The sequence below is a fragment of the Populus nigra genome, chromosome 5, assembly GCF_951802175.1.
Source record: "Populus nigra chromosome 5, ddPopNigr1.1, whole genome shotgun sequence".
Lineage (NCBI taxonomy): Eukaryota > Viridiplantae > Streptophyta > Magnoliopsida > Malpighiales > Salicaceae > Populus > Populus nigra.
In genome coordinates this window covers 9,389,745-9,402,218 of record NC_084856.1, presented here as the reverse complement: position 1 = coordinate 9,402,218, position 12,474 = coordinate 9,389,745, and the positions used below count along the sequence as shown (strand labels likewise).

Here is a 12,474-nt window from a genome sequence, read left to right as displayed (position 1 = left end):
AGTGAAAAACTGTAAGAAGAGGTCGACTATTGTACAAGTCAGATTCCAATAGTCCAAGCCAGCAGGAGTGACTAACCATGGCCCCTTAACCCAAGGTCATGATGCTCCTACCCCACACGGAGTGGGAGAGGGGGGAAGGGTTATCTTACGGTGCATCATGATTGTACACTAATGCCTTGCGTGCACTCCTCACTCACACACACGCACGCACGTATGAAACTCGCTTTTTTTTTCCCTTCTTATCTCGTGTTTATTGTGTACTCGTACTGTCACTTTTCATTATTCCCACTCACAGGGACAATTCCGTCAATTTGTTTTCTATATAGTCTCTTCTTTTCCGTTTTCTCTCAGCATTTCCACTTTGACTGTACTCTCTCTCTCTCTCTCTCTCTCTCTCTCTCTCTCTCTCTCTCTCTCTCTCGGTGCAGTGCGGTTTTTCGATTTGAGTTTGAAGTTCAAGAATTCAGCGGCTAAAAGGTATTGTTTTTCACTGTAAGTTCCTCTACCATTTTCTGTTTCGTGGGTTTAATATTCCTTGATCGCTTTCACGAGATCATCTGTTTTTCAAACGGGCTGGGCTGTGTTTATTTCATCTGCAGACTGTCTGGCTAGAAATGGGCTTTGTCTAGTATACTGCTGGGTTGGATTATTGTTTTCTCTGAAGAAAATGAGATCTTCTAATGTTTGTTTCTGAGTTGTGAATCTGTTCTTGCTAGTTAATTTTTTGCCTAGCTATTTTCAATTATTTTAGTCTGATGGTTTAGATGATAAATCTTAGGAAAAAATGGTACCACAGTAGTAAATGCTGAATTTCATTTCGGATTAATCCAATTTATTTCCTTATAAGATAATGAAAGGATGGTTTACTGTGAGACTCACTATGAATTTAAATTTCTCCATATATATAAAAAATATGTTTCCATCTTAAAATCCTATTTTGCAGGGTTGATGAATTGGTTTTGGTGAAGGGAACAACTGTGGCGATATTCTTGGGAGAGAAACACTATGCGGTGGTTCCTGAGTCTTTCTATTGATGTGTATCGGAAAGTTATGTCATTGAATCTCTATTGTAAAGTGATTCTGTAAATTCCTTTACAAGCCTCGCCTTAAATTCTGAACCTTTTTCGTCTTGTAACTCGATGGGATCCACTTTCTTCGTTGTCGTTCCCTATTACGTTCGTCAGATTAGCTGAACAGTATCAAATCCAATATCCTCTCTGCTTTCTTTCTCATTTTGTTCCCTGGGTGAAAAATCTGATTGCTTGTTGTTTATTTCTTAGTCTGGCTATCCCTCCAGTTACGTGTATTAGGTGTCCCTTTGCTGACGATTAATCTAGTTTTCTGTGTTCAATTAATATTGTCCCTTTGTTTGTTCTTCTCTGGAATTTCGTTCTTTCTTTCTGTTATCAATATATTGAAGGGCTGGGAAGTAGTTATGGTGTGCCAAGCTGCGAGCCAAACAAATTTTCGGGCATTGAAACACGAAAACGGGATTGCTGGGTGTGCCACCATTATAGTTAGAGTTATAGCATGCTTTCAACCGCTTCAGGATTGCCAGGTTAGTCAAGTTAATTTTATTCGTTGGAACTTTTTTTTTCTGGAGAAATTATGTCTACTTGTTTTGTGCCGTTCATTGGCTACATATTCTCCTTTTTCATGCTTTAGATTCCGTGGTCTTCTTCACTTGTGTCTTTGATAATAGTTGGAAAGTTTATGATATGTCTTTCTTTTACTGATTTTTCGTTCTTTCATATTTTTCAGGCTGAATATTTCCGTCATCTGCTTAAACCTGTCACGTAGATTTAGTTTTCACTTTCGTTTTCAAGTTAAGCTGGATTGTTTTATTTTTTTCATTATTACTGAAAGAAGTAAGTGAACAGCCACTTCTACTACAGCAGAAATCCTTTTCCGGTGCGTTTTGCTTTGTCTGTGTGCATTAACTCAGTTCTGAATTCTCCTAGATTTCTTATAACGTGTATTTTTTTTTCAATCCATGTATTGCAGGTGATTGTTGTGGTTAAATGGGAGAAGATTGGGGATCTCTGTTTCCTCAGCAGCGATTTAATTGGCAATCACCCAATTCAAATTACTTGGGTGCTTCACTTGCCTTTGGGCAGCAAAATACTCTTCCTTTGCTTATGGATCCCAATACTAACATGGTCTTTACAAATGGGATCGGATATCCATTTACTGAGCTACTGCACTCGCAGGCTAGCCAGGAAAATGAACCTCGTGGATGGTTTCATGGTTTGTCTCACTTCCGACAGGCCTTAATGCCTCCTTCAAACTCTGTTCATAAAGAGAGAAGGCCTCGTTTAGACACTGTTCTCAAAGAGAAACTCCCAACTGCCCCTCATGACAATAAGGAGTACAACATGCCTAAGGCAGTCTCTGGCTGTGATCAGAAAAGATTGCTTGTTTTTGACCAGTCAGGTGATCAAACAACTTTGATCTTTAGTTCTGGAGTTGGGACTCCTGTCCAGTGCTTGAAGTCTTGGATACCAAAACCAACAGTTGGCTTTGATTTGAATAGGGAAATTCCTGGGGCTAAAGGTCAAAATTTTCATTTAGGACCAATCGCAAATGATGAATTTGTTGAAGATGATGGGATTGATATGCATGAGGACACGGAAGAACTGAATGCCTTACTTTACTCGGATGATGGTAGTGTTTGCTCTGAGGATGAAGTCACCAGTACAGGTCATTCACCTAGTACAATGACAACTCATGATAGGCGAGATTGGTTTGATGGAAGCGCAGAAGAGGTTGTTAGTTCTAATGGTTCAAACAAAAAGAGAAAGCTGTTTGATGGAGGTTATACAGATGCTCCATCACTCAAGGACACAGCTACTTCTGTAAAACCCACTAGATGTTTTGGGCACGAGGAAGATGTAGAATCCAGGTGTGACAATAGCACCAATTCTTTGTCACATGAAATGGGTTCAGAATCAGGCAACAAGAGGATGAGAAAAGAGAGTATTCGTGAGACAATGAGCATTCTCCAGAACCTCATTCCAGGTGGAAAGGGCAAGGATGCAATTGTTGTTCTTGAAGAAGCAATTCAATACTTGAAGTCGTTGAAGTTCAAAGCGAAAGCTTTAGGACTTGATGCTCCATGAGTATCAATACTTGTTATGCCAGTAATGCTAGGTAGTACTACCTGGTATTGTCCTATTATTAGTTAGATATTACTAGTGGTGTGTGCGGAATAAGTAAGGTGAAAAATTTGTTGGGGTTGATTTGAACAGGAGAACCAGTTCCTAGCGAAGGAGGTGAGTAATAGTAAAAGGAGGAAAGATTGGTGTCCATGTCTTGTAGCCTGTCTCAATTTCAATGTTCAATGACTCGAACTGCAAATCAGCAAGCTTTGGATTATGAAAAATTTGATGCCGTCTAGAAAGAGGAATGGAATTGCAGCGTAATATGTCCCAATAAAGGAAGGTGAATCATTAAGCTATGTCTTAGGGTTTAGAGAAAGTAGCACTCACTCCTGGGCGTGGGGTGCTGGCTGTGTGAAAGAGAAGACTAGTTGTTCTAGAGGGACCCCCATAAAGAGGATGTATGCACGCTTCTTGGGTGTGTCTTGGTTCCCAACTCATTCTTCCCTTTTTGTATTCTTATCGAAGTTTTATGTTTGTGGGGTTAATTCTTGTGATGTGTAACATTTGCACGAGTGGCATCCTTCATTTCACCTTGCAACTTCATATAGTGGCCCCAGCTCACCATTTCATGTATCCTTCCAAGTATTGTTGGAACTCAGGATGTACTGCTATGGATTGTAATGGTATTGTAATTTGAATGTGGAAGAACCTTTGTGGTGTTTGTTTGCATGGGGCTATCTATGACTATTCAATCTTGTGACTTTTTTTGTGATTATAGTAGTTTGGTTGGTTGGATGTAATTAATTTGCTTGGTTTTGCTGGTGTCTTTTATGCCTACGTACATGTGTCTCCATGCTCAATTTTCTGATACAAGACAGTGATGTGTTAATGTGTGATATCTTTTCTCTATGCAAGAGTGCAAAATTTTCCGTCTTTCTGGAGATGATGTCGCTGCGACGGGACCACAAAGATGCATTATTTTGGAGACGAAGCGCATGTGAATCCGAGCACGGGTGTGGCCTATTTTCCTGCGAAACTGGGAAAAGAAAATTGCAATTAAGAAGGGGATGTTTCAACTTTTTCAAGTTGCCAAACTTTATATATATATATATATTATTTTTTACTTTAATTTACATTGAGTGTTAAAATTAATAATAATATAATAATTTAAGTTATAAAATCTAGATTAACCTGGGAGCCATGTTAGACCTAAACAACCTATTATTTGAATTGTGTTTGGTAAATGATTATTATTGTATTATGTTTGTTTAGTTGATGGTAGACAAGATAAAATAAAATATGAAAATGTTTATTTTATCCTTAATATGTATTATTATCATACTTATATTATTTTTTTTCATTTTAATTTATATTGAGTGTTGAAATTAATAATAGTATAATAATATTAGTTATAAAATAAGGATCAACTTGGCGGGTCGACCTAGAACCTATACAACTCGAGGTTAGACCGATCTGAATTTAAAAAAAATAAAGAAAGGATTTACCAAACTTACCCGATAAAAAACCTAAGTTGACTAGTGACCCAATAAAACACAGAGTAAAAAATCTAATGACTTTTTTTAAGAAAAAAATTGGGATTGACCCTCCTAATCCTTGATCCCTATGTGAGTTTTAAAACTAAGATAATAATCACTTTTATCCTTATATATTTTAATTGGATAAATTTGAAATTAAGATTTTTTACATTGATATTTTAGGGGTAACAATAATAAATATTATCTTTGATACATGTTCTTTCTATACATCTTGTTTTAGAAATATATAAATTCACTTTAAAATTATCTTGAGAACATATTTATTTTTATATTTATATCACTTTAACCAAACACATTTCTATCTCCAATGTTTTTATCTATTTTATCCTGAGACTGTTACAAAACACTAACTAGCAGGACAACGTATCTAAACCAGAAGAAGTGAAGATTTCAAAATATGATAATTATTATTTTGTTAAAAAAAAAAGATGTTCTTTCACTTTGATTAGATTTTGGAAATTTATTTTATTTATTATTTATTACAAGATATTCTAAGACAATTCAGTGAGACACCACGGACTACTTTGCAGAGGAACAATGTTAGAAAAAAATTCAATTTTATTCCTAGAGTTTTTGTTTTTCAATTTGGTCCATGAAGTTTTATATTTTTCAATTCAATTCCCAAACTTTATTTTAACCATGTCAATCCCTAATTTTTAAGAGATAAAAGAAAACATCATCGGAAAGGAGGAATTTTTTTTTGATTGATCACGACTCCGATAAAAAAAAAAACTCAATTTTGGTTTCAATGGATTTATCTTAGAGAAGGGAGCTCAATGATTATTATTTTAAAAAAAATATATCAAGATTTATAATTTTTTTTATTTGGTTTAATTTTTGAATTTTAGGATGATAAGATATTTTGGAGTTGAAATGGGTCATTGAAATTTTTATGATGCTTTCTAGGATATTTTCAGGTAAAAATAAGTTAAAAAATAAATTTTAAAGGTTCTCCAACCCTACATTTTTAGTCATATGTGATGGTCAAAGAATGGACTAATGGACGTATCATCTGTTTTATATGTAAAGGCGAACAAAGTTTTGTCTATCTATTTAAAACACGAGAGCATGGTCTTCCACATCCATGATTAATTAGGCTATTTTTTTTCTTTAGGCCAAACATGCATGCTCATACTTTCAAACCCATACACGTTCGGCCTATTTTGTTAGATGACCCTTCATTTTTCATTTATTTTTTTAAACTTATCATAAATTCCAATGAATAAAATAATTAAAAAAATATCCAATTATACCATGATTTTCAAATTATTTTATAGCTTTTTTTAATAATATTAACATTTACTTTATGAATAATTATAAATGAAACTCAATTTATTTATTCTTTTATTTTTTTCATATAGTCACATAAAAATAATTGGAACATAATTTTTTTTTAGATGGAAATTGCTTTACATATCATGATAAGTTTTTTTTTTACAAAGAACCAAACTTATGATATAAAAAAAATTGTTCATAAAAAAAATTAAAAAAAAAGAATAAATAACAAGAAGAGAGTTTCGTATAAAGAAATATTTTTTTTTGTTTTCTCTATAATGTAAATCATTTGAATTTTTACGAATTGACATTTTAATTACTTTAAGTTTTCATAAAAAACCATGACATTGATAAAAAAAAAATCATGTCTATGTCAAATAAAAAAAAAGTATAAATAAGAAGATAGAATTTTTATTGAATAAATATATTTTTATTCTACAATTTAAATTATTAAAATTCTTTTAAGTAATTATTTTAATAATTAGAAAATTAAATAAAAATAGGTTTTGAACATGGCCCTGTGGCATTATGCAACCATACAAAAACTAATTCTACCTAATTTAATTGCTTACGAAAAAGTTTGATATTTAATCTTGTTATCTAACATAATTTTTTTTTTTATCGTATGCACTCTCCAGGTTAGAGAAAGTTTTGAACAAAAATGTTGGGTTTTTCAAATGATATATATGCAATAAAAATGATAAATTTAAAATTTATTAGGAGTTCTAAGGATCTCATTAGACAGATTTAGAGTTGTTTAAGGTTCATACGAAGATTACATGAAAAACAAATGTTCTTTTTAGTTTTGAATAATTGCTTTAAGGCTAAATTATCATAAACCATAATTCATCTAAGTGTTCGGCCTTTAACGATAATCCATATAAATAACTAGTGAGAAATCTCTTAAACCCTTTTAGAAGTGAATAATTATTATATATTTGAGTGCTAGCTCTTTTCTTTTATGTTTCAAGTGTTTTTGTATTGTTTTGTACTGTAAATAAGTGGCATAACATTTTATTTATAGAAAAATCTAAAAACTCTAAAAATAATAAAATATCAATTTTCCCTTTAAATAATATCACACATTATTTTAGGATAATTTTAGAAATTTATTTAATCAAGTCCCAACTTGATTTTTTTTACGTCTAGAAGTGTAATCTCATGTGTTGCAATTTGTGACCTATCTTTTTGATAAGTTTTTGAAAATCCAAAAATAGCAGAAAAACAAAAACAAAAAACCCCAAAAAATATATGTTATTGATATATTTGCATCGTTTTTAGCATTTTCAGTGTCGTCTAAAAAAATATTAAATTTTGATGTTTTTTTGAACGCGTTGACACGACCAAAAAATTGATATCTTCTCCCAAGTATAGGAGTATCGAAGTAAAAATAATCTGGCAAGACTGAGGTCGAACCACATAGAGGTTAACTATATAAATTATAGTTAACAACAACAACAACAACAATAAGTTAAAGAGGATTTTGAGATGTAAGATTAATGTGAGGATTAAACACTGATAAAAACAAATGTCAAGGTTAGAGGATCGAGTAATGGTATTTCAAACAAGTATAGTATAAACTCTTTTTATTACTCAACTGAAAACCACACACAAAGGAGGTTCCAATCGGATGATTTGTCATTAATAACTCATTATAAATTGTTAACATGATCATATTAATTATCTTATTTAAATAACACCAAACTTTTAAATATTGTCAGGAATTCATGATGCTAACTTATGTTAACAACAAATCAAGTTCTTTTCATAGCACATGTATATGTTATACTATACGGCTGGGTTATAAAAGTGCCAAACATTTGTTGTACCAAGTGTTATACAACGCAAATATAGATTAACCATTTAACAAGCAAGGTATTAAGAGTTAATAAGATAAAAATGATAAGACATGTTAATAGCAAGTTGTTTAGGATATAAGCATTGAAATCCATATTAAGTTTATATTATATTTATTCTTACACCATTAGTGTAACCTTTTCACATTGACATAATAAACTTAGCTAAACATAATGAAGAAGAGAAACATAAATAAACAAGATAAGAACATAAATAAGATACAAGTTAACTAAGTAAAGGAAAGGAAATGAAAAATATAAACATGATATTAATGAAAGCAAAATTTAAGCATTACAAAAATATAAAAAGAGAGAGAGAGAGAGAGAGTAAGAGCAAGATCTTGATCTGAACAACCAAGCTCCTAAATGCATGGCAAATGCCTCCTTTTATAGGAAAAAATTTAGAACTATTGATTTGATGACTAATTATTGAGTGGGTAGCCAACTCTTGATTTGGTGACAATTCTTATCTTCTTGTCTGAACAAAACATCATCGCTAATTCAGAATTCAAACAAACTTGAATTATGAAAGTTCTAGAAAATTGTCTCAGCTTTCCAGGAAAAAAAATTGAGATCATTTGGACTTCTAGAACTCGAGATATGGGCTGAACAATGTCTGGGCTACAGGACAGATTCAGACTTCTCCGTTGTTGCTATAATTTGAAAACAGCTTTCTTAAATCTTGGACTCCTTATGAAAGTTTTAGGCCTATGTCTTAACTTTCCATCCATATAAAGCAGACCTAAATCCAAGATCTACAGTTTCAGATATGACCCGATGACCGAACAGTGTTCCAGTTTAGACTGAACCAGCATCTCTTTTCTAAGTTTGGCCCTTTCTTTGTCCTTTCAATTTCAGTACTTAAACTCATCAAGCAATCTTTTCATTTACGTGATAGGCCTGTATTTAAGATGAACATTTACCATAAATTAAAGGTATCTTATGGTATCAGACTTGTTATTATAAAACATGCTTTAGTTAAGGAGTTATTGATACTTCAAGTACAAAATGATGATATAAAACCTTGATAAAAATGTAATTTTAAGTACTAATCACCCCCCAACCAGCTTATTACTAGTTCTTAGTAATCAAATCGTTAAAATAGAAAAACAATTTACAAATTCCACAAAGCAAGGCATTCATCATTCAACTTTCATTAATCTATCCAGATAAACAAACTCTTATTAAATTTATTTATATGCTCAATACCTCTTAAACAAGATATTAATAAACCTTTCTTTTGTACTCAATATATCAACACATAGTTATGGGGCTTTATTTGGAAGAAAACAAAATTTTTGTTCTAAGGTTTAAGGTTAACTTCCTTGGGTTATGATTATTATCTTTTTTTTTTAATATATATACATATAACTTAAAACACAATGCATGTTTAACCCATGTAATGAACTTTCGGCTAATGACTCCCAGACCAGTTGGTTTTAGGGCATTAGGTGTTGAGACATCCCTACGAGCTTAGTAACTCGGGTTGCAGATACTGGTACGTAGATAGTGCAATGTTTGATTTCCTTAATTTTTTCTCCTCAATCCATGTAACAAGCATTGGGCTAATAGCTCCCAAGTCAGTTGACTTTAGGGTATTAGGTGTTAAAACACCAATTCGAGCTTAATTGCTTAGGTTGAGGCTACGAAACCAAACTTCTCTACGTTTTTATTATCATCATTTTTTTTTCTTTTTCTTTTTGTTTTTATATACTATTCCTTTCCCTTAGTTGTTACCTTTAACAAAAGAACATAAATAATATAATAATCCAATGTGCAACCCACAATCATATGTTAAAGTGTGTGTATGAATGAAGGTTTAAGAATACTTGTTTAATGAGTATATGAGCGGAATTAAGTGATAACAATGCGAGATTTTGTAAACCTGAATATTTCAAGAAGTATTCTGATAGACCTTGTTAAGAATGTTTACTAAGATGCGTCTTAAGAGTCACTTTAACAAAAAAAAACTCCTTTACTCTGCTATCCTATTAACAACAGTTTTGCAAATGGTTTATGAAATAGAAAACACAGTTAGTTAATTTTTTTTAAAAAATATCAACTAATATTCTTTTCCCCTAACCAAAACGAGACATTGTCCTAAGGTAAAAAGATAGAATATAGAAGACATCACCTGAAACAATGAACACTGACAAACCTGAAACACACTTAAACAACTATAAGAAACAACAAAACACAATAATAAAACCAAAAGACATAATTTTTTTACAAACGAAGGCTCAAATCTAATCTAAGCTTTTTACGGCTTTTCTTAGTTGACCAATTTATGCGACTCATGCAGGGATCAATTACAAGGATGAAAGATTGTAGTTGGTCAATCAATTGTTCAGCAGTAGCAACAAAGATTATGATTTGTCGTGTCGAAGATGTTAAAAATTCCTGTTCCATAGCATGATCAAGAAAAGACAACAACTTATCGTAAAAACCATTAACATTTAATAGACCTATGAGTTTCCAATTGTTTTTCCAATGATGTTCCCTTTTAGTAAAGCTTTAGGGACAACCCCTAAAATTTGATTACCTCTTAAAAATACAGCTATTGACACACCCCCATTAACCCAAAGTTGCCTCCCTCATACACTAAATGAATCTTTCTTTCAGCTAGTACTTGATCAAGATGATTTGCTGATTCTAAAAACTATATTTCCTTCCAAGGACTGGATCCACCAAAAACACAAATATTTCTTATATGATGACTTGAAGAACCTACCATTTCTACACACTTCTATATCTGTTGAATGTATGGGTTGAGTAGAAATAAAGGGAAGGAAGAGAAGATTTTATAGATGAGAAATTGAAAATGCAATCATACCACCTATATGTAGGCCAACTGAAGTCTCACACTCTCTCTTTCTTTACTAATTTATTTATTTATTTATTTTGAAAATGCATGTGTATGTACAGGTAGTTGTGATTGTGGCTCACATCTTCCCTTGATTTTACGTCCAAGAACGGCTTAAATGCCCTTTATAGTTCAGGGATAGGCTTCCCATCCAATTTTCTTAAAAACTGGCAAACATGGTCTTTTTTAGTTAGATTCCCAAGACTATATCGAGCGTGTTCTTTATGGAATCGTGGCCATAAATCATGAATTGCACGATGCGCATCTCCATAAGGATGCGTCTCAAGAGTCAATAAAAGATTATCTAAAGATCCCTTACTCAAGCCGTCCTTAATGAATTGTATTTTATCTTCACGATTTATAGATACCATTCCTAAAGAATGACATGTTGCTTTACAAGTTCATTTGGCACATCTGTGACAGACTTTCAGTCGTTTTGCACGATGTTTCTTTGCAAAAGTGTTTTTACCTGTTCCAGGCATGTATGAAATGAAAGAATTGGAGGATTCACCTTATAATCGGACTTTTGCTTCAATTAGCCAGCGAACATCTTCAGGAATTCCATGATTCATTAACAATTTCAATCTTACACATCTAGCATGATAAATTTTTGTAATCGCATTATGAGGCAGAGTAGGAAAATACTTTTTTAATTTTTCAAGAGTGGTGTTCATTTTCAAATGAGAATTGGAGAAGAGATTCAAAGAAGGGAGAAAGAGCAAAGAATTGCACAAATATATGCACAGATATCAGTTATCATGAGAAACTAAAAGAACTGACTTAAGAGTCAAGGAGTACCGTTATCCGCCATTTGACTGGGGTGGGAGAGATTAGAAACACAAAATTCACACCAAAATGAAACACAAAACAATGTGAGAAAAAGAATCAATCTTTATATACAGGACCACTCAATTCAATAGAGTCATTTTCAACTGAAAAATTATCAAAGTAAACTTTTAAACGATGTCCATTTACCTTGAAAACATTGTCATTCTTTGGATTCTCGATATCATAGGCTCTATATGGATACACATGTTTTGCAATAAAAGGACCACTCCATCTTGATCTTAGTTTTTCAGGAAATAAATGGAGTCGAGAATTATAAAGTAAGACTTTTTTTACCAACATTGAATGTTTTTCTCAGTATTTTCTTGTCATGAAACTCTTTGATTCTTGCTTTATGAATTCTTAAATTTTCATATACATCATTTTTTATTTCCTTAAGCTCATTTATTTGTAATTTTTGCAGCTAACTAGCATCATCAAGGTTTGAATTGAAAGCTTTAATAGCCTAATAAGCTTTATGTTCAAGTTCTACAGGCAAGTGACAAGGTTTTCCATAGACTAGTCTATAAGGTGACATAACTAATACTGTTTTATAAGCAGTTCAATAAGCCCAAAGTGCATCATTAAGTCTTAAAGACCAGTCTTTCCGATTACGGTTCATTGTTTTCTCCAAGATCTGTTTGATCTCCCAATTAGCAAGTTCTACCTATCCACTCTTTTGAGGGTAATAAGGGGTGGTAACTTTGTGTGTGATTCCATATTTCTTCATTAAAGACTCAAATGGCTTATTGCAGAAATGTGTTCCATCATCACTTATTGTGGCTCGAGGGATTCCAAATCAACTTAAAATATTTTCTTTTAAAAACTTTATAATTGTTTTGTGATCATTGTTTCGACTTGAAATTGTCTCTATCCATTTTGAAACATAATCTACTACGACTAATATGTACAAAAAACCAAATGATGGAGGAAATGGACCCATGAAATCTATACCCCAACAGTAAAAAATTTCAATGACAAGAATAAGATTTAAAGGC

General features: G+C 32.4%; 1 protein-coding gene across 2 annotated transcripts; it reads left to right on the top strand.

Moving 5' to 3' along the window:
• The first annotated feature begins 328 nt into the window (after positions 1–328).
• LOC133694437 (transcription factor bHLH145-like) lies at positions 329–3,830 on the top strand. Of its 2 annotated transcripts, none has more exons than XM_062115936.1 (4): positions 329–477; positions 944–1,558; positions 1,762–1,911; positions 2,005–3,830. In XM_062115936.1, the coding sequence occupies exon 4, from the start codon at positions 2,022–2,024 to the stop codon at positions 3,117–3,119; it is 1,098 nt and encodes a 365-aa protein (XP_061971920.1). In that variant the 5' UTR covers positions 329–477; positions 944–1,558; positions 1,762–1,911; positions 2,005–2,021; the 3' UTR covers positions 3,120–3,830. The 2 variants fall into 2 exon arrangements, with proteins under 2 accessions (XP_061971920.1, XP_061971921.1); XM_062115937.1 differs by having other exon boundaries at positions 355–492.
• Positions 3,831–12,474: the final 8,644 nt, after the last annotated feature.

Coding starts and splice junctions, on each gene's coding strand:
- LOC133694437 (XM_062115936.1), top strand. CDS start 2,022: ATGGGAGAAGATTGGGGATCTCTGTTTCCTCAGCAGCGATTTAATTGG.